Genomic DNA, 24,092 nt, shown 5'->3' with positions numbered 1-24,092 from the left:
CACCTGCCCCGGCTCTCACACACGGAGCTGTCCCAGGCACCTTTGGCCTCAGGTCGGGCTACCCAGCCAGGCCTGGTGCTCGTGGGCGGGTGCTTGGGACCTGCCTTGTCATCTGAGAAGCGGTTGTGTTGGGGTTTGGGGGGCCTGGGCCCCTCTGTGTTCAGCTGGGCGCAGGACCCCAGTAAGCCAACTCTTGGGTGCTGCGTCCGGCGGGGAGCAGGGTGGCTGGCGGTCAGCGCCGGAGGAAGGTCCCAGCAGGCTGGGGGCGAGGGGAGGGGCACCGGCTGGCCCGCGACCCGCTGGCTGACACAGTGCAGACACAGGGGCGTGGGAGAGTCCTGGGTGGTCAGGACCAGCGCCCGCTAGGCCGATGCCCCACACCGGGCTAACCCTGACCCCTTCAGGGCGGTCCCTGCAGGGGGTGCTGCGTGTCGGTGGCGGAGGGACAGGGATGGGCCTCCAGTGAGGCTCTTTCTGAGCCCCGGCGGCCTCCTCCTTACAGAGCTGACACCTCCTGTCTGTGCCCCTGATGCATGGAGTGGGGGGCTGCCAAGCCTTGCCTCCTGCCTCCCTGTTGGCCGGCATGGTGGCCCGGGCCTGCCCAGTCACCCCGGCAGAGTATCACTGCACGGACAGTGCCGGCAGGACTTCGCAGAGAGGGTCCCCCATGGCCCAGCCTGCCTCGGCCGGGGTAGGACAGGGTGCTGTCGTGGCTTCCCACTGGGGCCCAGGGGTGCTGACCGTGCCTAGCCTCCTGGTGGCTCCTCTGCCCCCGGCCGCGGCTGCCTGTGGCCTGGCTGTCACGCAGCGTGAAGGCGTCTCATTCGCCGTAAGCGAGCTGGTGATGATGGCGGGAAGGCGAGCAGAGCCCAGGCCACCGCGGGCCGCCCTGTTCTGCTGGGCACGAGCAGGTGGATCCGCTTGGGGCTGCCTGATGAGCTCTGGGTTAGGCAGCACCGGGGACGGGGAGGAACGGGCGGCCGTCCCGGCATCCGGGCTCTGACGACCTCTGTCCCTTGTCCCTCTAGGACCCTTGTCTCTCCTCTCTGCTGCTCGACAAGCTCCCAGCGCCTGGGGCCCTGCCATCATGCCGCCCGGAGGGCGAGCGCCACTGTGACGTCTGTGCCTCCCACCTGAACCAGCTCACGCGCGAGGCCCTGTGGTGGCTGCAGGCGCCCGCCGGCCGGGAGGACCCCAACGCCCCCCCTGGAGGCCCTGGCCTCCCGTCTTCCAGCCCCAGCACCGCGGCCGGCCCGAGGGATGTCCCAGTGGGGGTGGGCCCGGCCGGGAGGCCACCGGGTCGAGCGGGACCCGACCGGAGGAGAGTGCTGGCTTGGCCCTCTGGGCCCAGTGTCCAGGTGTCGGTGGCCCCTGCCGGCCTGGGTGGGGCGCTGAGCACGGTCACGATCCAGGCCCAGCAGTGCCTGGAGGGCATGTGGAGTGTCTCGAGGGTCAACAGCTTCCTGCCGCCTTCATGCCTGGTGAGTGCCTTGGGCGGGACGGGCTGCGGCTTCCTGGCCCCCGGGTGGGGTGTTGGCAGCTGTGTCAGAACGGGGGTCCCTCTTGGGGGTGCGTGTCCACGTCTCACCAGCCATACGGGGGCTAGAGACGTTGGAGGAAGCCCCCGACAGTCCTAAGGCCCCCGTCAAGTTCCCGAGCATCTTCTGTGTCCCCCGTTTCCCATCTAGGAGAAGGCGCATCAGAACAGGGTGTCAGGAGAGGGTGGGTGTCTGGGACACTGGAAGGAGCTGGTTGGGGGTTGGGGCTGGGGCTGTCTCAGGAGGGCCTTTCCCAGAAGACACCCAGCTGTCCTGCCCGAGTCCTGACTGGGACCTGCTCCTGGGGGCAGCGCACCTTCAGGTGCATTCCCCTGCTGGGCCGAGGACTGAGAGGGAGAAGCCAGCAGCGTCCATGACAGGGGTTCACCTTGCCAGGAGACAGGGCTGGGGGAGGGGAGGGGAGGCAGCTGTAGGGGCCATGGACCCGGCCAGGTGATGGTGCTGCACAGGTGTGCTAGTTGGCCCAGGTGATGATGATGCACAGGTGTGCTAGGTGGATGGAGAAGCCCCGGCCCTGTGTGTCACCCATCCCCACAAAGTCCCAGGGACAGAGAGATGGGTGGGCGGCTGTGAAAACGGTTTTGCTTGTATATTTCCAGATACCCCCAAGCCTGCCCAGCAAGTGTCTGGAGTAGGGTGACCGGCAGCTGCCTCCCACAGTCTCTGTACCCCGTGGGCCGCAGGGTACCCAGGGAGGGCGCCAGGGGCTGGGTGGGACCCCAGTGTGGGGCAGAGTCGCCCTGACCCTGCCTCCGGGCTCACTGGCCCCTCTGCGGTCAGTGAGATGGGGCTGGATGGGCCACGTCCCGCGTAGCCTTTGGAGAAATCTTGCCCCCGCTAGGCCTCGGCCCCCGTGACCCGCTGCTGTCCTTGGGCCTGCTTGGCCCTTGGCTTGGGGATTGGGTGCACAGAGAGCTCCTGGGAGAACTTCTGGACCAGAGAGTGCACGCGGCATGGCCTCCCCACTTCCTGCTCCCGCCTTTGTTTTTCTGGGGGTGAGGCCACGAGGAGAGAAGCAGCCCCCACCGCATCCCCAGTGCTTCCTCGCCTGAGAGCTGGGTTGCTTGGGAGGAATGTGCTGGGGCAATGCTGAGGTGGGGAAGCAGCTCGGGAGAGCTGGACAGCTTCCTGGAGGAGGTGGCATTGATCTGAGCCCACAGGGAAGCGTCAGAGGGCGGGCCCAGCGCGAGGTGCAGTGGGGACAGCAGAGGCCGCTGGCAAGAGGCAGAGGGCTCCTAACCCAGGAAGGCAGCCAAGGGCATGTCTTGCAGGGGCCTCGGATTCCAGGTGGCACTGGGGCACAGGAGGGAGGTGGGGGTGGGGGGGCACGGGCCTCTCGGCAGGCGGCCCGGCGTGGCCTGCACACCATAAAATGTGGGCACTTACGGGTCTCTCTTGGTTTTATGGGCACATTGACTGTGTTTGGCTGGGTGGGAATGGATTTATAATTAGACGACAGTGCTGGAGATCAATAGGGAGATTATTAGACCCGTAAATAGAACTTTAGGACTCGGATGAGGTCACTTCCCCTGAACCAGGGCGCTGATCATTAGCAGCGGCCCTGGAATGTTAAAGTACTGCTCGTTAGGTTGTAGAATTAAATGCATCTAGAGGGACGTGCTGTGAATCTCTGACAGCCCATCAGCGGCCCCTGGGCACATTGTTCCCGGGTGGCCCGAGCTTTAGGCCACCTGGTCCAGGTCACGGAGACCAGGGGCAGGACGAGCCGGGGATGCTGCAGGGGGGCGCCAGCCCCTGCCGGAGGGATGGTGCTTGGAGGGGGACCCAGAGCTACTAGGCCCCGGAGCAGTCTGGGTGCTCTGGTTGGGTGCTGGGCCTGTGGCCTGCCAGGGTCATGCTGGGGGCGTGGCCAGCGGGCAAGGCGGCCCTCAACCAGCCACGGCCCTGACCGAGCCACAGCCTGCTTCCTGTGCTGGTGACGCAGAGCTTGGCCCTTTCCGGGTCATTCTGCCTCCTGAGTGTCTGGTGAGGCTTCCTGGCTGTGGGGCTGCGCGGTGGGACAGCCCAGCTCTTGCCTTCCAGACATGGCTGCGCTGAGAGTGCTGGGCAGCAGCCATGGGACGCTCCCAGCCCCAGGTCCCCTGCCTGGCCTGCTCCTCTGGAACATGGTTGTGAGCTGCAGCGTGTTGTCCGTGTGCTGACAGAGTGCCGGTCAGATGTTCATTTGACAGCCAGAGGCCCTGGGACCGAGGCTCTGGCCTCCTGACCCCAGAGGATGGAGGCAGCACAGGCTGGGGTGGCCGGGGCAGGGCTGAGTGACAACAGATGGCGCTGCTGCCAAGACCAGGCCAGTGGGGCCAGTGCCAACCTTCCCTAGTGCTGTGGGCACAGGTCAGGTCCTACCTGGGGTCCCAGGGCTCACAGTCCAGGAAGGACCTGGAGCAGAGGTTTTCTGCAGCCATGGGGGCTGGGCCAGTGGAGGCCTAGCCTGGAAGAGTAGGATGGAAGGCTTCCTGGAGGAGGCGCTGTGTGTTACTTTGACATGCAGAGCAGGAGGTGAGGCCATTTTGGTGGAGGCCCAGGGTTTTTCTCTGTCCTCAGAGGCTAAGTGGCAAAGGCTTGGGGGGCGTTGCTCCTGCTGCCCCTCCATACCAGCCCACTTGCATCCCCGCCTCTGTGAGTGCTGACAAGGTGGGTACCCACCTGTCCTGAGGGATGTGGCTGGTATGGTAACGTATGGATGGAGCTTTGCTTGGGTTCTGGCCCAGCTCTCTAATGTGACCCATTGCTGGTGCCCCCCCCCCGGGCCTCAGTTTACCCACCGTGGAGGTTGGACAGGATGGTCCCCTCTCCCAGGTGAGGCTGCTTCTGTGACATGGGGTGGGATGAGGCACCTGCAGGGAGTAGGACTTTCCTGGCTAGGGTGCCTCTGGGTGACCAGGTGGAGCTTTGAGGGGCAGCCAGACCTGCTTTGCTGGGGCCCGGGGGCCTGGCACCCGCCCACTGAGCAATGCCACCTGCGCCCCACAAAGGCTGAGGCTGAGTCTGCAAGGTGCAGCTGGGTCCCCCCTTCGCCCCTGCCCCCTCCGCTCTCCCTCGTTCATCCTGGCACGAAACAGCCCCCAGGGAAGCATGTGTCCTGAGACGCTGACGCTCGCTGCCCTTCCCACTCCGGAATCTGACCCACGTGGACTGCAGGCATGGGGGGTCCCTGTGGTGTGGGTCAGCGTGGTGCCTGCCCCCGCACCCTGCCGTGGGCGCCCCGTGAGGCCCGCGGGCTGGGCCCGAGCCCTCTGCCAGGCAGCCCCCCGGGGTGGCGGCCTCACGTTCTGCTCTCACTTTTCCTTTGTTGCTGCCCTGGCACCTCCATCACGTTTTCTGTTTGGCCACCTGCCCGCTGCCCGCCCCCTGTCTCCTGTCCCCGTGTTGTGGCCTTCCCTCTCGCCGCCCCTCCCTCCCCTCCGGCTTCTTTTGCCCGGGTCTGCTCTGGCAGGAGTTCGCGGCGGCCGTCCCGGTGGCTGGAGCCGCGTCTCGGCAGCTGGTGGGCCGGTGGAGCCGAGGCGCGTGCGGCACACCCAGGACAGGTCAGTGTGGGGGCTCAGCCCCGGGCGTGCTGATGGCCTGACCGTCGCGGCAGCAGGCGGAGGTGCCCGCATGAGCTGGTGGGATGGCTGGGCCCGGTGGGGCATGGGCCGTGGGCCATGGGCCGTCAGCACGCCGCACGGAACCCTGATCCGGCTGGTTCCGGCTGCGGGGAGGGGCTCGTGGCCGGGCTCCGCGGGGGCCGGCCTGGGCTGCAGGCGGCGCGCACGGCGGGTCTCTGCTCAGCCCAGCTTCCCCTGTGGTGCAGGCCCCGGTGGTGACAGCGATGTGACACCGTGTTAAAACCCCGCCTGCACCAGGTCGCTGGACAACGGAGGGGAGAGCTTCGTAGGGAGCACGTGTTGCATGATGAGAACGGAACTCGCTTCTGGTTCTCATTGCCCAGGTCTAGGCCTGGCTGACCCTCCTTCCGGAACGTTCCGCATGAGCTGTGCCCCCTCTGCTCCTGCGGCCCCGTTTCCCTCGCGGCGGGGCCCCTGCCCAGCTGTGGGCTGGGTCTGTCTCAGATCTGTGTCGGCAGCAGGCTCTGCGCCCTGGAGGGCGGGTTTACGGTCCCGCCCCACCTGCTGCCGGTGTCCGCGGTGGTGGTGGGAAGGGAGACTGCGGGCTGTTGCTCTGGGTGAGAAGCACTAGACAGACTGGGGTCTGAGAGAGGTCCGCGGGCTCCGGGGGCCGGGGCAGGGCTGCCGCCAACCTTCTCGCAGCCCTGGGGGCGCGGCCAGTGGCCTGGGGGCCGGGTGGGGTGCTTCGCTCCCGTCCAGCCCCAGGTTTGGGGGCTCTCTGTGAACTTCCTTTGCAGACGTGTTTTCTGTGTCCCCAGAGGGGTTTGGAAGCTGATGCTGAGGACAGGCTGGGTGGGGTGGACCCTCCACCATGGGTGGGGAGGAGTGCTGCCCTGAGGTGGCAGGGCCTTCTACCAGAACATTCCTCCTGGGGCCCGTGTGTCCTGTTCTGCTGAAGTGCCGGGCTCTGGCTCTGTCACTGCCCAGCTCTGAGGTCCCTGCGCTCTCCCGGGCATGGCTGCCGCCCTCAGGGTCCCTGCCAGGTCCTCCCCGAGGATGCTGTGGGCGGTGGTTGTCACCAGCACTTGGGGCCGTGGGGCCTGGGGATCCTGGAAGGCAGGGCACGGGGCCCTCGGGGCAGGCGCTGGGCTGGTGGGGGCCGGGCTGAGCGCAGAGATGGAACGTGTGGCCGCGCCTCCGGTTGGCTGGCGCCACCCGGGAGCACGTAATCACGTTTGTGTGTCATTACGAGGCTATCCGCCTCTCTGGGATTTATTTTAGCTAATTAGTGGGACATGCCAGGGTAGTATTTCAGACGCGAGAGCATAATACATTATCAGACCCGGGGCAATTAGCACTCCTGATGAGTACTTAGTGTGGTTTCTTCCCTAATTATGCCTCTGGTCCTCCCAGAGGGACAGCTCAGGGCTGAGGGGCATGGGGTCCCTGTCCATCTGTCCTGACCGTGGTGGCCACTGCCTTTCTGAGGCAGGGTCAGGGGTCGGGGGACGCAGAGGCATTCCCTCCCCTGGGCAGAGCACCCACACCCCGAGCTGGCAGCATCCTGTGCATGCGGGGCCCAGGGAGCATGCCAGGCTCTGGGGGGCGGGGGGCAGGTGCCCGAGCAGCGGGCGTCCGTCTGTCCCTCACGCGCTCCTTCCTTCCCTGCAGGCGGAAGCAGCAGTGGCCGCGGTGGCAGTGGCAGACACAGTCCGAGATGGCCCTCCCGCCGGGGGCCCTGATGGCGTGTCAAAGATGTGGGGCCGCGGTGGGGCCCTGGTCTCCCCAGCCCCGGGCAGCCCGGCTGGGGGCTCCCCAGGCCCATCGGCTGCAGCCTCATTCTTCATCAGGTACGTCCCCCTGGGCCTCTGTGCAGGCCCTGTACCTGGCTCGGGACAGCGCCGACCCAACATTTGTGGGGGCCTGTGGACCTTCCCGGGAGAGCCGTGACCTGCTGCTGCGGAGCCGAGAGGAAGGAGGGCGGTGGGGCCGCTGCTGGGCTCCCAGGGCTCCCCATCGGCAGCGGGATCCAGCAGAGGCCTTGCGCCCCAAGCGTGGGCTGCAGCCGAGACACTGGGTTCGAGCCAAGTCTTGGCCCCTCCAAGCTGTGGCGCCTTGGGGGAGCCTTGGGGCCTCTGCCCCTGGAGCCCTCACCCGTCCCGTGCTCCCGTGAGTCGCTGGGAGGGCCTGGGGCCTGCGCAGTGCAGAGAACAGGCAGGGACCGTCGGGACCCGCAGCTGAGGTGTCCTGGGCCACGCAGCTGATGCCATGGACGGGGGCTGACACGGGGGGTGGGGTGGGGGTGGGACAGGGACTGAGGGGGCGTTTCTGGGCAGCAGGGGAGATGGGTGAACTAGGGAGGGTCCCGGCGCAGGCTGTGCCCTGGCCCCCCGGTGCCCTCCCCTCCCCGAGCGGGTGCCGGTGCACCCACAGCTAGCTGTGCTCACACTGTTAGATCCAGCTCCTCCGTCAGCCGGGAGCCGCGTAGGTCCCTATCCCAGGCCTGAGCTCTGGTTTGTGGGGGTGACTGGAGCCCAGGGTTTGCTCTCTGGGTCCCCAAGATGTCTGGCTGTGGCCCCGCAGGCACCGGGTCCTGGCGATGTCAGCTGGGGAGGCCTTCTGGGGGTCACTCTGTGAGCCAGGGTGTGGGCAGCAGCGTGTGGCCAGCTTCCCTCATGTGGGTCATGCGGTGGTGTGATGGTAATGAGCTGTCATGGCGGCCCAGCCATGGTCACTGTCCCATTAGCAGCCTGGGAGTGCTGACCAGCTGAGCCATGAATCATGCATGGGGGTGGGGCTGGCGCCTTGCGGGGGTCCGGGGGCTTCTTGGCCTGATTGGGAGTGATGGGCAGATGTGTAATGGGCGCGCCGTTGGGGCACAGGGCTGGTGAGCAGGTTGCAGGGGTGCCCGCTGCCCCCGTGAGGTGCTGAGATTCCGGCAGGGACCCTCCGGTTGTAGGCCGGCGGAGGAGGGCCTGCCAGGGGGCTTAGGGTCCTGGTGTGGGGGGTGGGGGGAGGCACAGACCCAGCCGCCGAGAACGTCCCTCCCAGCTGGTGCCCGCCCAGGCTGTGGGCAGCGGCCACGCCCCGTCAGGCTGCGGTTGCTGGATGGCCCAGGCCTGAGACGCTCTGAAAGGGAGGGAGCGGGCCGGCCCCAGCGGCCCCGGGCTCAGGGGCCCCAGCGGCTCCTCCGCACCCCGCCGAGCCAGCAGCTGCCTTTTGTCTGGAACCCAGTAAGGTTGCCACTGACCTTGGGAAGTTACCATAGCAACAGGCAAGCGGGGCCAGGACGGGGAGGCAGGTGTTCTGGGTGCCCGCAGGGGGGGTGCAGCTGGCTGCCACGGCTCCCAGTGCACTGGGCGCCCCAATCGCAGCAGCTTCGTGACAGGTTGTGGGCCCAGCATTTGTCCCCGAGACTTGGGCCTGAAACCGGCTGCTCCTTGGGCTGCAGCGCCCTTCTCTGGCAGGTGGAGTGGGGCGCCCTGCTGCTGGGCCCCTCCCTTGTTTGTGGGGGCTGCAGCTCAGAGAGGGAAGGGGCAGGTCCAGAGTCCCCAGGAGATGTGGAGCTACTGGACCCCACCCCGAGGGCCCTGAGGTGTCCCCTGAGTTGTGCTCCATGGTCCTGGGACTAGAGTGGCAGAGCGGACCCCAGCCTATGACATGTCCTGTCCCCTGTGAGCTTCCCGCTGGCAGGGGGAGGTGTCTGTGGAGGCGGCCTTCTGGCTGCAGGGGGGGTCTGTGAAGCGAGCGCTGTCCACAGGGCTGAGCACCACGCGGTGGGCTTTGAGGGTTGAGTAGGAGTCTGCTGAGGGGAGGCAGAAGGGTGTGCAGTTTGGAGTTAGGGCTCCCTGTGGGTCCCCTCAAGGACCTCTGAGCTGCTCCCCTCCATGTGGGGAGGCCGAGGAGGGGGGTGCCTTGGTACCTGGGGTCTCGTGGACATGCACGGGGCCCTGTGTGCACCCCTCAGCTGGGTCTGCCTGGCCAATTGGCGCAGCGGCCACCGCTGCTGCTCAGAGCGCCGTGGGCCTGCCCCCAGCAGAGTCCTGGAGAGGCTGCGCCTGGGGGCCAAGGCAGCTGCAATTACATTTTCTCCAGGGGTCTAGTCCCCTTGACTCCCCCGTCCTGAGTTCTCCTGCCCCCGCCTGTGATGTCTCGGTCCCTGTCCTTCCTGCTGTGTGGCCACGCCTCCGCCCAGATGCCTCCGTTAGCGCTCTCTGCTGCCTGCCCCTCTGGGTCTTTCTGGAGGTCTAGATGCCTCCGCAGGTACGGGGAGGGGATGGCGGTGTGTTCTGTTCTCCTTGGTCCCCGCCCGGCCCCTTCCCCAGTGTCTGCCTGGACATCCAGTCCTGGGACGTCAGGCCAGGCCCCTTGCCGAGGTCTAGGACCGGGATGGGTGCTGCGTGGGGGCATGCAGGCAGCTCTAGCTGGGCACCGGGCCAGGAGGGCTTTGCAGAGAGGTGTCCCTCACCTGCAAGGTGGGGCTGAGGGTGTCTCTGGGTGACAGAAAATGCCAGGCATGGCACTGCTGGGGTCCAGGATGCTGGCACCTGGTCTCCGGCTTCAGGGGTCTGTGGCCCTTGTAGCAGCTCCTTACCCCCGAGTCCCCTTTGGGGGGAGCCTGCGGCTGTCGAGGCCCGCAGATGACAGCTCCTAGGGCAGGGGGCGTGCGGGTGGGTGCGTCGGGCGTGGCCAGGCCCACGGGCCTCGTCTGCCCCTGCCCGGTTAGGAAGTTCTGGCCAGCTGTAGCTGAGCCTGCACACGTCAGGACAGGCCTGCATGTCTCCTTGGGGCCATCAGGGCCGAGGCTTGTGACGCTGCCTAGTTGTTTTGGAAGAGGCAGTTATTCTTTGTAAAAAGGTAAACTGCTTCTCTTTCCAATTCCAAGAATCAGTGACTAGGGCTGGTGAGCCCAAGAGAGGCCTCTGGGGTGGAGGGGAGGCGTCGGCAGACAGTCTGGGAGCTCACCTGTGCCGTCACTCACCCTTGGCCATGCCCCATCTCCCCATGTCCCAGGCCTGACTGGGCAAACGCCTGTCCTCCAGAGCCCCTGCCTTGGGGATGGGGGGAGGGCAGAGCCTTATGAACCGAAGTCTCAGGGCAGGTTCCAACAGTGGGAGTCACAGGGTCTGGGGAAGCCCATTGTGAGGCATCAGGGCAGGCTTCCTGGAGGAGGTGTTCTCTAAGGATGAGGAGGGCTCTGTATGCAGGTGAGTTCCTGCATTTCCAAGTGTTCCCACCAGAGCCCAACACTCAGACTGGCCCACATGCCCCTCTCACGCAGGTCCTGCCTCGGCACCCCCAGCTGTGCCAGGGGCACTCGTGGTCCTGAGAATGGCATCGTGTGTCCTCCCAGTTTCTGCAAGGCCTGGTGTCATTGCCACCTCCACCTCCACCTCTACCCCACTGCCCATAAACCAGGCCTGTGCCCCTAAAGGCTGGGGCCCTCGAGGGCAGCGCAGACCCACTCCCCAGAGGGCCCTGGAAGTCCCCCGAGGCCATGCAGCTGTGGTGCAATGGCTGAGGGGCTGACGGATTTGCCGCAGTTCACGGGCCTGGGTGTCATCACAGGAGAGTGTGCCTGTCCTGGGCCTTGTTAACCTTGTGACAAGCAGGGCCCTGGGGGACCGGCAGGCGGGGCCAACCCCTCAGCTCCCAGGCCCTCAGACCTGGCGATGTCCGGAGGGTGGAGAGGAGAGGGAGTCAGGTTAGGTCAGGCCTTGGAGCGGAGATGCCTGGCCAGTAGCCTTCCAGACTCCCCCGGCCAGCCTGACCTCGGAGGACTCAGGCCCTGCGTCTGTGCGGGTGGGCCTGGCCGTGTCCCTGCCCTCAGTGGCCTCCCAGATGCCCCCCGGGGCACAGCTCTGCCCGTCAGTCCTGGTCTTTGCAGGCAGGAGGCTCCAAACGTGTCCCTCAGCCCAAGGTCCTCCCTGGGCTCCATGCACCCTGAGGATCGGGGGTGGGGGTTCAGGGGGCCTTGCCTCCCACAGCCTCGGGGGCCCTGGCTGGCCCTGTGCAAGCTGGAGGGGAGGGGGCGAGCTCTGGGACCAGGACACACCGGCACCAGGGCTGAGCCACTGCCTTCAGAGCTGGCTGCTGCTGGGCCCAGCGTGCTGCCCGTTCCCTGAACCCCAGGACCTGGTACCACCACCCCTCACAGATGGGGCTCTTTGACCTTTGCAGGCCAAGGTCAGGTCTAGGCCCCTCTCCCTTCCGCAGTGCAGTCCTCCCCATCCAGGCAGGTATACCCCGCCCCGACCCCTGACCCCCGACCCCCACCCTTGCAAGCTGGTCCTCCCTGGTGCCCCTGAACGGGCCCCGCAGAGCCTGCTGGACACTGACGTCCTCCAAGTTCGGTTGCAGCTTCCTTTCCCGGAGGCGGGGGTCGGAGGGCGTTGGCAGGAAGCTTGGCGAAACCCACGGTGGCTGGGGGGCCGGGGCCAGGGCCGGGCGCTGGGTGGGACAGGCTCTGAGACCCTGGCCTGGTCTCCTCGGGCCCACCCTGCCCTGCTGGCTGACCCCCCAGCACACCGCGGTTGGGGGTGCAGCCCTGCCCCTCCTAGAGCTTGTGGCTCCCGGCAGTGGGGCGAGTGGGGACAGGGGGCGCTTCTGTGCGGGCTGCTCAGGCAGGAGTGGGGGTGGCGTTCGCCTGTGGCCGAGGGCGCCCCATGTTGTCCGGGCTTTTGCATCCCGGGCGCTCGCAGGCTTCACTCCTGGGACCGCACCCCCCGCCCCCGCTCTATTAAGGCCCCGCTGCACATAGTCCGTTACTTTTATTTTCCATGATGACACCTCGCTGGGAAGAAAGCCGTCCCCCGGGTCTCTTAAAAGACAAGTCCTATTAAAGATGAGAGGAGTTAAGCAAAACACTGGCCGTAGATCTCGCTGCGTGGGCAGCAGTGAGGGGCCGAGCTGCCCAGCGGGTCAGGCCCATCTGTGGCCTCAGCAGGAGGACCACATGCAATGGAGGGGGTGGGGGACCCTGCAGGGAGCAGGGCAGCTGGGGGAGCCTGGTGGGCAGGGGTCTCCCCTGAGCTGCGCTCCCTGCCTCCGGCCCTTTCGTTGGGGGGGGGCCTCCACCTGCGTGGAGGTGCTTTGAATGCCCTGGTTCATCAGGGCCCCACCCCAGGGCCTTTGCTGCTCATGTCAGCACGTGGGGCAAAGGGGGAGCTGAGGCACAGAGCGCTGAGTCTGCATGCCTGGGTCACGCAGCGTGCGAGTTGCTGGCATGTCCTGCTTCCCACGGCAGCTGCAGGGCCGGGGACATGGGCGGGGGTGGGGGGGTGGGAAGGGGTGGCACTCAGTGCCTGTCTGTCCCCTGGTGGACCAGGCTCGGCAGCCCCAGCGCTGGGGTCCCCACTTCACTGGGGGAGAAATGAAGCTGGGGCTGCGCTGCTGCGGGTAGGGCGGGACCGGTGACAGGGTCGGCTCTGAGCCCCTGCCCGCCCCCGTCCTCCCCTCCCCAGGGCCGTCCAGAAGCTCAGCCTGGCCTCCAAGCGCAAGAAGCCCCACCCGCCGCCGGCCCCCACCCCCCGCGGCACCTCCGCCTACCCCACAGACTTCAGCGGGGTCCTGCAGCTGTGGCCGCCCCCGGTGCCCCCCTGCCTGCTCAGGGCCGCCTCCAAGGCCAAGGACAGCACCCACAGTGTCGGAAAGGTAGGCCCAGCCCTGCCTTGCGGGTGACTCCTCTGGGGTGGGGGTGAGGCCGGGGTGTTGGAGCAGATGCAGGGAGGGTGTGCAGGAGAGAGAAGACCCCTGTTTCCTTCCCCCAGGTTGGGCAAGGTGGTCTGCAGGGAGCCTGGGAGATGGGGGTGCGATACTGAAAATGGGGGGTCCCAGGGCCATGTGTGGGATAGCCAGGGCTTCCTGCAACTGGGGGTTGGGGTCCAATACTGGGACCCCCTCTGCTTCACCTCTGTTGGTGCGCCGTCCTCAGGTGGCGCTGGGGGCAGGGGCAGGACCCTCGGGTCCCCAGAGTCCAGGCTGATCCCAGCTGCAGCCCCCCATGGGGAAAGGGGGACACATGTCCATTCAGATGGGGAAACTGAGGCCCGTAGGGGAGAAGGGCCTTCCCCAGTTTGGGAGTAGCCCAGCTGGTCCTGGCCCCCAGCTCCTGCAGCCTGTCGCCGGGACTGCGTTTCTTCCAGGCCGGACTGGGCAGCTGCATGGGAGTCCTGGTCAGGGCCCCGCATGTGCAGACTGTGTGCTGCCTGGGCTCGTGGCCCGTTACTGAGCCTCCCAGTGGTGTCCCCAGGAGCTTGCTGTGTGGGGACCCCGCTCCACCAGGGCAGGGGGAGGAAGCTGCAAGCTGGACAGAGCGCGCTGGCTCTGGGGAAGGGCTTTCGGCAACCTGGCCTGGCTCCGACATCGGCCTGGTCACGCGGCCTGTCTGCTGTCTGGGCGTCACCGGCAGACGGGCGGGCTGGTGTCCTGGAGGGGCAGCTGGAGGGTGATGCACAGCCGCACACACCCCGCGCTCTCTCCAGTTATTTGGGCGCCGGCAGGTCCCTCTCCCTCCTCCTGGGGCTGGGCTCCTTTCCAGGGCGGGATCCTGCCTTCTCGGAGGGTGACCCTCCCTGTGCCCCAGGCCGCCAGTCAGTCCTCTCACGGCCCCCCCACGCCCCTCCCTGCCTGTTATTTGCACTAACGTCAGAAATGTCTCCTGAAAGTCATTTGATGTCACAGGAAAGGAGGGAGGTGACGCTTGATTCCTGACATTAATGTGCTTCTTAAGGCGATTCATCATCTTGCCGTGTTTGACATCCCAGTCGCATGGGTGCTGCGCGCCCCTCCCCCTCACGCCTGGGCCACCTCTTAGGAGTGGAAGCCCTTTTTCATGCAAAACATGTTTTTTCCTAACCAGCCGCTATTCAGTGGGGCTTTGTGACACGGGGACACTTACAGGGAGACTGTGCCGCAAGACGCTGTCGTTTCCCCGCAGACAATGGCCTGTGCATTTAGCAGGGCCGGGCGCCCGGGCAGCTGGACAGCTGACGTCCCCGCGAAGGGCCCCCGTGGCCCTGTGCCCCCTCCCACCTGCTGCTGCTCCTCCAGGGCTCTCCCTGCCTGGAACGCTCCACTCTCTTGTCTGCAGAACCATGTCGCTCCTAAAGTGGCCGGGAGTTCACGCTGAAATAAACGGCCCCAAATGACCAGGCAGTGCACGTGCCGTGAGCTTGGCAACAGCGTTTGGAAATGAAATAGTTTTATTTGGTCGTCGGGGAACGAAAGAATCGATGCTGGGCTAATGGAGCCGCCGGGTGGAGGCGCGTAGTGGGAAGCGCTCTGTGCGTCCCCGAGGACAGGTCACAGGCTCCTGCCTCGTGGGTTTTGCATGTCAGTGTGCCCCTCACTGGAGCGGAGGGGGCGTGCCCACGGGAAACCAATTTGGGGGTGTTATGTATCTGTCACTTACAATTAAGTCTGTGAAAAATATCGGCCCTGAGTCTGGTAATTTGGTTTACATTGTCACAGAGAAATTTCCCACCCAGAAAGCAGCCTGGTGGCTTTTCCCAGGAGGGGCCCTGGTTCGGGGTAGCGCTGCCTCAGAGCCTTCCCTGTGGCCCCCGGGCCGTACACAGGAGGCGCTGTCTTGGGCCGTTTTGGTGCACATTTGGGGGTGTCTTGGTTGCCTGCCCCCACCTCACCTCCTGTTCCCTCCAGGGCAGTGGGGCTGGACCAGCCTCTGGGTGCTGAGTCTTGGGCCGCGGGCGGGGGACACACTGCTGTGTCTTTTCTTGTGTTTTGCGGAAGTAAGAGTAGAGGCCGCCTGGCCCCCGGCCTGCTGAGCTCAGACCCCCTTCCACTGCCTGCTCAGTCTGCTCCCCTGCCCCCCGGCCCTGTCCTGGCCTCCCAGCCTCTCCCTGACTCATCCCACGAGAAGCCTCTGGGGTGCTCCTCTCGGGCAGGACTGTCATTTCCTCTTCCCCAGTTTGCCATCCTGGCACCTGCAGCTGGGATCCGGCCAGTATTTGGGATTCAGAAGTCCCTCTCCCAGGGCAGTGGCCCCCGGCCCAGTCCCCTCTGAGCTCCGTTTCCAGGGCTTCTGCTGCCTTCTCCCATCTGGCTGTGGTGGCCCTGGGTGCCCTCTGGCACCAGATCCCAGGGACCTCCCTTCTTCAGCCCAGTCACACTCAGTTCACTGAGCTGTAGGGGCCCAGGTGGGGGACTGGGCAGCCCCCGCCCCATCGGGTGGAGCACAGGAGGTGGGGCCCAAGGAGGGCCTTGCTGGGAGGGGTGTGGGCCTGCGCCTTCCTTTGGGGGGGTCCTACTGCCCCCTCTGTTGGCCTCTCTCCCCTCCTTCTCCCTCTGCCCTCAATTTGGGGTTTAGGGTTTCAGGAGATCACTCTCAGGCTGTGTGACGCCAGCAGGACCGCTGACCCCTCTGAGCATGTTTCCTGTCGGCAGTGGGCCTGGGGGGTGGGGCTGCTGTGTGGCTGCTTCACCCTGGAAGCTGGCAGAGCTGTGGGTGCGCATGGGGTGATTGCTTTGAAGTGTTCTGTGCTTCTTGGGTCTGCTCCCTCTGGGGTCCCCTGGTTCTGCATCACAGTCAGAGGGGGTAGATGAACCCCACATTGAGGGCAGGTGGGGACACTCAGGTACAGTCCCCACATGTCTGCCTCTGCCCACTGTGGCATCCAGAGCCGCGCCCCCCGTCCTGGCCTCTGTGTCCCCACGTCCCCTGCCCTGTCTCCCCGCTGTCCTGCTGTGCTGTCGAGTGCCGACTTGCCATCTGCCTGCCCCACTGACCTCACAGGGGACCCGCTCTGGCCTGGAGCAGAGGTGTGGTGGCTGCATTCCTTGGCAGGACACCCGCGCCCAGGCCTGGGCTGCTCAGGCTCTGCTGCCCTGTAATTAGCGGCTGGCTGCTCAGATGTCCGCCCCGCCCGCTGCCCAGGTGAAGGTCATGCTGCGGGTCTGGCCCGCCCAGGGGGCCCAGCGCTCGGCCGAAGCCTCATCCTTCCTGAAGGTGGATCCTCGGAAGAAGCAGGTGACCCTTTATGACCTGGCCGCCAGGCCCCCGGGCAGCGCGAGCTCCCGACAGGCCGCCACCACCGCCGTCCCGAAGATGTTTGCCTTTGACGCAGTCTTCCCGCAGGACGCAGAGCAGGTGCGGACGCGGCTGTCCCAGGGGCGCGTGGGGGCGGGCGGCGCAGCACCTGGCAGGCCTGCAGTGCTCCCCTTCCTCATCCTCACCACCACCCCCCGCCCCGCCTGTGCCCTCCTCAGGTGTCTGCTTGGCCCCTGGCCTGGTCTCAGGCCACGTTTCCTGGGGAGGAGCCCCCCTCTGTGGGAGCTTCCGACCCGGGACACGTGTGAGCTCCGGGAAAGTGTTCTGTGTCCTGCACGGCTGGGAGCAATATGTGCCTGTCAGTGTGTCTGGCTGGTTCATTCACGTGCTGTGTATATCCGTGGCCTGTCTGCGCGTGTTCTGTGTGCACATAGAGATCTCTTGGTCTTGGCCACATTGTGAGCTGACCTTGTGACGCCGCATTGACCCTGGCATCTGCCTGACTCTGTCCCTCCCCCAGGCTGAGGTCTGCTCGGGGACGGTGGCCGATGTGCTGCAGGCAGTGGTCAGTGGGGCCGACGGTTGCATTTTTTCCTTTGGCCACACGAGTCTCGGTGAGCGTTCCCTGTTGTCCGCCCAATAGCCCCTGGGCCCCATTTCTGTGGAGGGAGGGGACGTGGGTGTGTCCCTCCTGGGCAGTGGGTGGGAGCTGACCCTGCAGGCCTTGGAGCAGGTCAGAGGAGGCCTCTGGGGTCTCCGTGGCCCCCGGTTGGTCCCGAGGGCCCTGGGCAGGCCCAAGGTGGCTGCCCGCTGGGCTGGCTCTGAGGGCTGGTCCCACCAGGCATGGGCTGGGCCCTGACTGTTCCTGTGGCCCTCAGGTAAGTCTTACACCATGATCGGGAGGGACAGCTCCCCCCGGAGCCTGGGCATCATGCCCTGCGCCATCTCCTGGCTCTTCCGGCTCATCGGAGAGCACAGGGAAAGGACGGGCACCCGCTTCTCCATCCGCGTCTCAGCCGTGGAGGTGTGCGGCCGGGGCCAGGGCCTGCGGGACCTGCTGGCCGAGGTGGCCTCCGCTAGCCTCCAGGATGCCCAGTCTCCGGGCATGTACCTGCGGGAGGACCCCGTCTGTGGGGCACAGGTATGCCAGCACCGCTGCCGCCACGCGGGGGCCGGGGGCCGGCGTGCTGGGGGCTGTGAGGTGGGCCGGGGAGGCAGGCACGGGCTGCGTCTCAGCCCTGAGCCACTGAGGGGCCACCTCCTCTGCTGGCCCAGCTCCAGAAGCAGAGCGAGCTGCGGGCGCCCACGGCCGAGAGGGCGGCCTTCTACCTGGACGCGGCCCTGGCGGCCCGCAGCTCCCACCAGGCCGGCGGCCCCGAGGACTGCCGGAGCAGCTCCCACATGCTCTTCACTCTGCACGTCTACCAGTACCGCGTGGAGAAGTGCGGCCAGGGCGGAAGTAGGTGTCCGCCTGCCTGGGGTCGGAGGCGGGGTCACTGGCCGTGTCGTGGTCTTGGGGCTGGGCCTCATGACTCCCTGCCCTGCCCTGTGGTTTCAGTGTCCGGAGGCCGCAGCCGCCTGCACCTCATCGACCTAGGAAGCTGTGAGGGGGCGCCCAGCAGGGGCGGGGAGGCCCCCGGGGGCCCCCCAGGTCTGTCCCTTTCGGCCTTGGGCAGCGTCATCTTGGCCCTGGTCAGCGGAGCCAAGCACGTGCCCTGCAGGTGACTGGTGGGCTCCTCAGCGGGCACTGGCCATGGTGGTCTCCGGGGAGCCAGCCAGGCGTGGTCGGGCAGGTCCCGTGTGTCAGCCCCTGAGCCCTTAGCTCTGTTGGGGCTTCACCACCCAAACGTGTGGGGGGTCCGGACGCCCAGGGGACCAAGGTGGCCGGCAGACGTGGCCCTTGTCTGGTGAGGGGCCTGGCCTCCCACCCTGACTGCCCCTCGGCCCGCAGGGAGCATAGTGTCACCCTGCTGCTGCGGGAGGCCCTTGCCGCCCCCACCTGCCACACCACCATGATCGCCCATGTGTCCGACGCCCCAGCCTGCCACGCAGAGACGCTCAGCACCGCCCAGCTGGCCGCCCGCATCCACCGCCTGCGCAGGAGGAAGGTCAAGGTGGGTCCCTCCTCCGCCTGCCCCGCCCACCCCAGGGCCGGGGGCGTGTGTCCTCCCAGGGCCTCTGCCCTGTGTGCGGTGCCAGCCGGGAGTCCCATGTGCCCTGCGCCCACCTGGCCCTGCCCAGAGGAGGCAGGGAGCTGTGTCCAAGGTCACCTGATGTCCCAGCAGAACAGGAGTTGCTCACAGGGGCCCTTTGGTTGCCTGGCCTCTGTCTGCCGGGCCCAGGGGTAGGTGGTGGGTGGTCAGGGTGGCCTGGTAGGGTCCCCAGGGCCTTGCTGTTGCCGTGGGAGTTGCTCAGAGGATTCTGTTGTGCTTTGGGCCTAAGACCTTGTGTGTCGGTGGGACAGGGCTGGTGGCTGCCGCGGACGTGCCCTTCACTGGAGTGTGCGTGCAGCTGAGGGTGCACGGGGGCAGGCGGAGGAGGTGGGGGGACTGGCGCTCACTCGCAGGCCTGCTCTGCCCGCAGCACGCCTCCAGCTCCTCGGGCGGCGACAGCTCCTGCGAAGAAGGCCGTGCCCGGCGCGCCCCGACCCTGCCGCCCTCCCATCCCCGCTCCGGGGCCCTGGACCCCGACTGCTCGTCCAGCAGCGAGCAGTCCTGTGACACGGTCATTTACGTGGGGCCCGGCGGGGCAGCGCTGTCAGACCGCGAGCTCACGGACAATGAGGGACCCCCAGACTTTGTGCCCATCATCCCCGCGCTAAGCCGCCACCGGCCCCCGGGGGGCCTGCGTGACGCCGACCACTTCCGCTGCAGCACCTTCGCGGAGCTGCAGGAGCGGCTGGGGGGCATCGATAGCGATACAGGCCCCTCGGGAGCCCCGCCCGGCCCAGCTGGCGGCCTCAGGAAGCCCTCACTGCCCGAGGCCAGGGCCCCCAGGATGGCCGCAGATGCACAGCCGGCTGTCAGCACGCCTCATGGCAGCCCCGGCCCAGACACCCGCCCGGCTGCCCCGGAGCCGGACAGCAGCACCAGACCGGAGCTCCTTGGGCCCGAGAAAGCCCCGGGGGGCGGGGGCAGGGGGCTGCTGCCTTGCCCAGCCTCTCTGCCACCGTGGCAGCTGGACGGGGGCCGAGCCCCAGCGGAGCCTGAGGGCGGATGTGCCGGCAGAGAGGTCCGGACGCCCCCGGTGGGCATGAGCGGGCAGAGGGGCCTCCCTCATCCGCCTGCACGGGGCCACCTGGAGCGGGGCCTGCTGACCACCACGGTGACGCTGCAGCAGCCGGTGGAGCTGAACGGCGAGGACGAGCTGGTGTTCACGGTGGTGGAGGAGCTGGCCCTGGGGGCGCGGCCCGCCAGCCTGGCCAGCGTCAGCAGCGACTGCTCGCTGCAGGCTCTGGCCTCGGGCTCCCGGCCCGTGAGCATCATCAGCAGCATCAACGATGACTTCGATGCCTACACCGCGCGGCTGCCTGGCCCCTCCGCCAGCTCCCGGCTCAGCGAGGCCGGCGTCTGCACCGCCGGCAGCCTCAGCCCCGCAGCACAGCCATGCTTGTGGGCCAGCCCGGACCCCTCCAGCCCCGAATCCCCGGCAGGGCCCCCGCTCCCGGACCACTCCCAGGAGCGCGATGGACCGGACAGTCTCGGCTCCGTGGCCATGGCGGCCACCGCCCGACCCAGCAGGGAGCCCCAGGCCGCGTGCCCATGGGGGGCGGCGCCCACACAGACCATCCACGCCAGCCTTCCCCGGAAACCCAAGACGACCTCGGCGGCCAGTCGCGCTGGCTGCCCTCGCCCGGCCCTGAGCCCGCCTGGCCCCGGACACCTGTGTGAGGACCCCTGGCTCCCCCGGGCAGGTGAACGCGGCCCACCCCAGTTGGCCTTTGCCAGCAGGACCCCCGGCTCGGCCCCGGTGCTGGTTTGTGCCCAGAGGGTGGTGGACGGCTGTGAGGTGGCAGCCCGGGGGGCCCTCAGGCCGGTGGCTGTGGCTCAGACCCCATCACTGCAGAGGGGGGCCACCACGCTGGGCGTGGTCACCTCTGCCGCACCCTGCGGCAATGTCCCTGCGGAGGCAGCGGCCTGCCTCGGGAGCCCAAAGGCCACCTCCAGCAGCAGGAAGAATGTGGCTGCCAAGGGGGGTCTGTTCCTGCGGGCTGGTGGGTCAGTGCCCCCGGCCCCGCCCGTGCGCAGGTCCAGCTTGGAGCACAAGACCAGCCCAGTGCCCACCCCTCTCCTGGCGGCAGGCCTGACCCGGGCCGGGGCGACTGCCCTCTTCCTGGGGGAGGAAGAGACCAGGCCCAGCGCCCGGGCCGACCACTCTGTCTCCAGGGCCACGTCCAGTCTGAAGGCCCGGGCCGGCAGGGCAGAGGCCGCACACCGTCCTGCCACCCACGGGTCTCTGGAGCGCTGTGAGGGGCTGGCACACGGCAGCGGGAAGGCTGTGCCCAGGGAAGCCGCTGGGAGGCCTGCCCGGGCCGTGCCCAGGCTGGGAGTGCCACCCACCAGCCCCATGCCCGGGCCCACTCCTGCCTGTAGAGGCAGCCCCACTAAGGGCCCGGGGGCCCCCAAGTCCCCAGCAGGCGGGAGCAAGGGCCGCAGCCTGGCCAGCGGTGGGTCAAGGGCTCTGGGTGCTTCCGCAAAGCCGCTGGCCCCTGTGGCGGACAGGACACCTGGCGGTCCTGTGGCAGGTCCCAGGGCGGCCCCACGGGTGACGCCCGGCCTCGGGGCCAAGTCCAGCCGGGGCACCATCATGGGCACCAAGCAGGCGCTGCGGGCTGCCCACTGCCGCGTGAACGAGCTGGCGGCCAGCGGAGCCCCCAGCAGAGGTGGCCCCCCCTGGGGCTCAGCCGACTCGGACAGCGGCAACGACAGCGGCCTGAGCGTGGGCCCCACGCTGCCCTCCCCCTACAGCAAGGTGACGGCGCCCCGGCGGCCCCAGCGCTACAGCAGCGGCCACGGCAGCGACAACAGCAGCGTGCTGAGCGGGGAGCTGCCGCCCGCCATGGGCCGCACGGCACTGTTCTACCACAGCGGCGGCAGCAGCGGCTACGAGAGCATGATGCGCGACAGCGAGGCCACCGGCAGCGCCTCCTCCGCCCCCGACTCCATGAGTGACAGCGGGGCGGCCTCCCCCGGCCTCCGCGCCCGCAGCCTCAAGTCCCCCAAGAAGAGGGCCACAGGTGCGTGCGGGGCGCCACCCTTTGCAGTGTGTGACCCTGGAAGGGGCCTGGCAGCTGGGCAGGACCTCGGCTAACCCCAGACATGTGCAGCCCTGGGTCTGCAAACGCACCCAGCGCGGCCTCCTGTGCCCCGAGGCTGCTCCCCATCCCGTGAGGGCGGGCTGCCCGGGCCACCCTGACGGGCGGGAGGGCCCGAGAGAGGACCTGGGTTGGAGGCCAGTGCCCAGCTGCCTGGAAGCTCTGCCTCTGTCCTCGGACCCTCTGTCTCTGGGGACCTGGGCATGGGCTGATGTATGGCAGGGGCTGGCACGCTATCGGGGCCGAGCTGGGATGGGACAGCCGGGGGAGATGGGGACCTGGCTGAGTCTGTCCCAGGGCAGCAGGAGCCAAGCAGGCAGTGACGTAGGATGCAGGGTAGCCGTGAGGGGCTGGGGGAGTGAGAGTCTGTCTGCTCCACGGGGCAGCGGGGGTTCGGGCTCTGTGTTAGGCTTCCCCGCGCCATCAGGACCCTGGTCAGGGGCCGCCTCTCACCCGGTGCCCGCTCTGCTCCAGGTCTTCAGCGGAGACGCCTGATCCCCGCACCGCTACCCGATGCTGCAGCCCTGGGCCGCAAGCCCAGCCTTCCCGGGCAGTGGGTGGACCTGCCCCCGCCCCTGGGGGCCTCGCTGAAGGAGCCCTTCGAGATCAAGGTGTATGAGATTGATGACGTGGAGCGCCTGCAGCGGCGCCGTCCGCCGCCGCGGGAAGACCTGGAGGTCAGGGACGGGGGCACCCAGCATGGCAGGCGGGCCCCTGGGGATGTAGCCGGGCGGACCTCTGACCTCACCTTCCCCTCTCGTCCACAGCCCTCCCAGGATGTGGAGAAGGTAGGAAGTGGCCCTGGGCCCATGGTGGCCCTGATGCCCCCCTTGGGCTGAGGGGGGTGGCTGGAAGGGTCCTGAGGCCACCGCTGTTCCCTGGAGTCCCACCAGGTGGGGGTTCCCACCACTGTGCCCATCTGTCCTGGGCTTAGGTTCCAGAAGGCACTGGCAGGCTGCTTGGGACCACTGCCTGGTGCCAGCCCCACCTTCGGGGCCCCCCTGTGTGCCCACCCCGGCCTGAAAGGTGGAGGGGGCTCACAGGCAAGGCCAGGGATGCCGGGAGCCCCTGGGAGGCCTTCGTGCCTGAGCCCGCCCGTCCACCCCTGCCCCCAGGGCCTGGCATGTGTCAGCGCGAAGATGCGGCTGGCCGAGCGCTGGCAGCAAAAGCTGCAGGACGTGCGGGCCAAGCGTGAGTCGCTGAGCGCAGAGCTGGCCGCGACGCAGGGCCGGCTGATGCTGGAGCCAGGCCGCTGGCTGGCGCAGTGTGAGTTCCCTCCACTGACCGATGTGGAGACCCCCACTTCCGGCCCAGGCTGGCGGGACCCTGGCCCCCCTTGCCCGCCGTGCGCCTGAGCCTGCCACTTCCCTCCCGGAGCTCTGGCCCCCGGGCCTGACCCGTGGTCTGTTGTTCCTCCCCAGTCGAGGTGGACCCTGCACTGGAGCCCGAGTCCGTGGAGTACCTGGTGGCCCTGGAGCGTGCGACGGCCGCCCTGGAGCAGCATGTGAACCTGTGCAAGGCCCATGTCATGATGGTCACCTGCTTCGACATTAGCGTCACCACCCCGGCCACCACCCCAGGGCCTCAGGAGGTGGACGTCTGAGGCTGGACACCAGGGCTTGCAGGGGAGGGGATATGCAGGGCGTGAGACGGGATGTGGGATGGATGGTGGATGTGGCAGGGGTTGGGGGGACATGGACGCAGAGGGCCTGGTGCAGGACCGGGGTCTCTAAGTTGATGGAACACGAGGGGGAGGCGTGGACAGAGGGGTGAGTGTATGTGAGACAAGGTGCCTGGTGCCCCAGCCAACCACGCAAGTGCCTTTAACTGGGACAAGGACTTCTCTTCCTCTTACATTTGGTGCTAAGAACTCATGCCACCAGGAGCCGGTGTGCTGGACCCCTGGTCGGGCGGCGTGGCCACCGGGGGCCGGCTGCGGTTGGCGAGGCCTCGTCCTAGAGCAGGGTCCCGCGGCTGCAGACTGGCCCCCACGTCCCTTCCAGCATTCAGGACTGTTTTTCCCGGACGCTGCTCCCTCCTGGCAGAGCCCAGACCTGCTCCATCCTGAGGATATGGGAGGGCAGCGCCCAGGGCTCAGCCAGGCCACACAGCGTCTTCTTCCACGGCAGGAATTCTTAACAAAACCACATGCAGAAAAACAAGCCCCCCTCACACACACACGAGATGGGGGTAAGGGTTTCGTACAAGTTCTGTTAGGTTTGTATTTTTATATTATTTTGCCTATAAATGCGGTCTTTGCAGTGGGAGTTTGCAGACAAATGATCTATGTTTTTACAGTTTTCTACGGGAGTGTCCCTCAGGCCGGGCTCTTCCTGGGGGACTCCCCGGGCAGGGCGGGGACAGGGCTGAGCCTGCCGGTGCGCGGCGTTCCCATCACGATGGGCTGTTTTCTGACCGTCGTGCATTTTTCTGGGGCGTCCACATCTTTGTACAGACGTGTAGGTGGCATCTTGCCACGGCTTTTATTTGTGAATAAAAGATGCGCTGTTGTTCCCGTGGCTCCTGAGTCCCTGGGCGCCCCGCCCTCCTCCGAGGGTCCTGGGCGCGGGTTAGAGTCAGGGTCCGGTACCCTTGGGGATCCTGGTCTCCCCCTTCGCCTCTGACTGCCTTTCCAGGAGGGAGAC

General features: G+C 67.3%; 1 protein-coding gene across 1 annotated transcript in view; it reads left to right on the top strand.

Moving 5' to 3' along the window:
• The window catches only part of KIF26A (kinesin family member 26A), a 34,057-nt gene extending 10,908 nt beyond the window's left edge, over positions 1 to 23,149 (top strand). The window contains exons 6-18 of the mRNA XM_090265632.1: positions 1,029 to 1,481; positions 6,797 to 6,975; positions 12,589 to 12,778; positions 16,020 to 16,232; positions 16,654 to 16,747; positions 17,012 to 17,274; positions 17,409 to 17,592; positions 17,692 to 17,854; positions 18,085 to 18,247; positions 18,717 to 21,369; positions 21,922 to 22,235; positions 22,563 to 22,713; positions 22,869 to 23,149. Coding sequence (XP_090121758.1) covers positions 1,029 to 1,481; positions 6,797 to 6,975; positions 12,589 to 12,778; positions 16,020 to 16,232; positions 16,654 to 16,747; positions 17,012 to 17,274; positions 17,409 to 17,592; positions 17,692 to 17,854; positions 18,085 to 18,247; positions 18,717 to 21,369; positions 21,922 to 22,235; positions 22,563 to 22,713; positions 22,869 to 23,050 — 5,202 coding nt within the window. The 3' untranslated portion in view covers positions 23,051 to 23,149. The remainder of the gene's footprint in view (positions 1 to 1,028; positions 1,482 to 6,796; positions 6,976 to 12,588; positions 12,779 to 16,019; positions 16,233 to 16,653; positions 16,748 to 17,011; positions 17,275 to 17,408; positions 17,593 to 17,691; positions 17,855 to 18,084; positions 18,248 to 18,716; positions 21,370 to 21,921; positions 22,236 to 22,562; positions 22,714 to 22,868) is intronic.
• The last annotated feature ends 943 nt before the right edge of the window (positions 23,150 to 24,092 follow it).

The sequence above is a fragment of the Furipterus horrens genome, unplaced genomic scaffold, assembly GCF_987537825.1.
Source record: "Furipterus horrens unplaced genomic scaffold, mFurHor1.1.pri manual_scaffold_21, whole genome shotgun sequence".
NCBI classification, from domain to species: domain Eukaryota; kingdom Metazoa; phylum Chordata; class Mammalia; order Chiroptera; family Furipteridae; genus Furipterus; species Furipterus horrens.
Note: the sequence above shows the minus strand (reverse complement) of the source record. Positions and strands in the feature narration are given on the sequence as shown.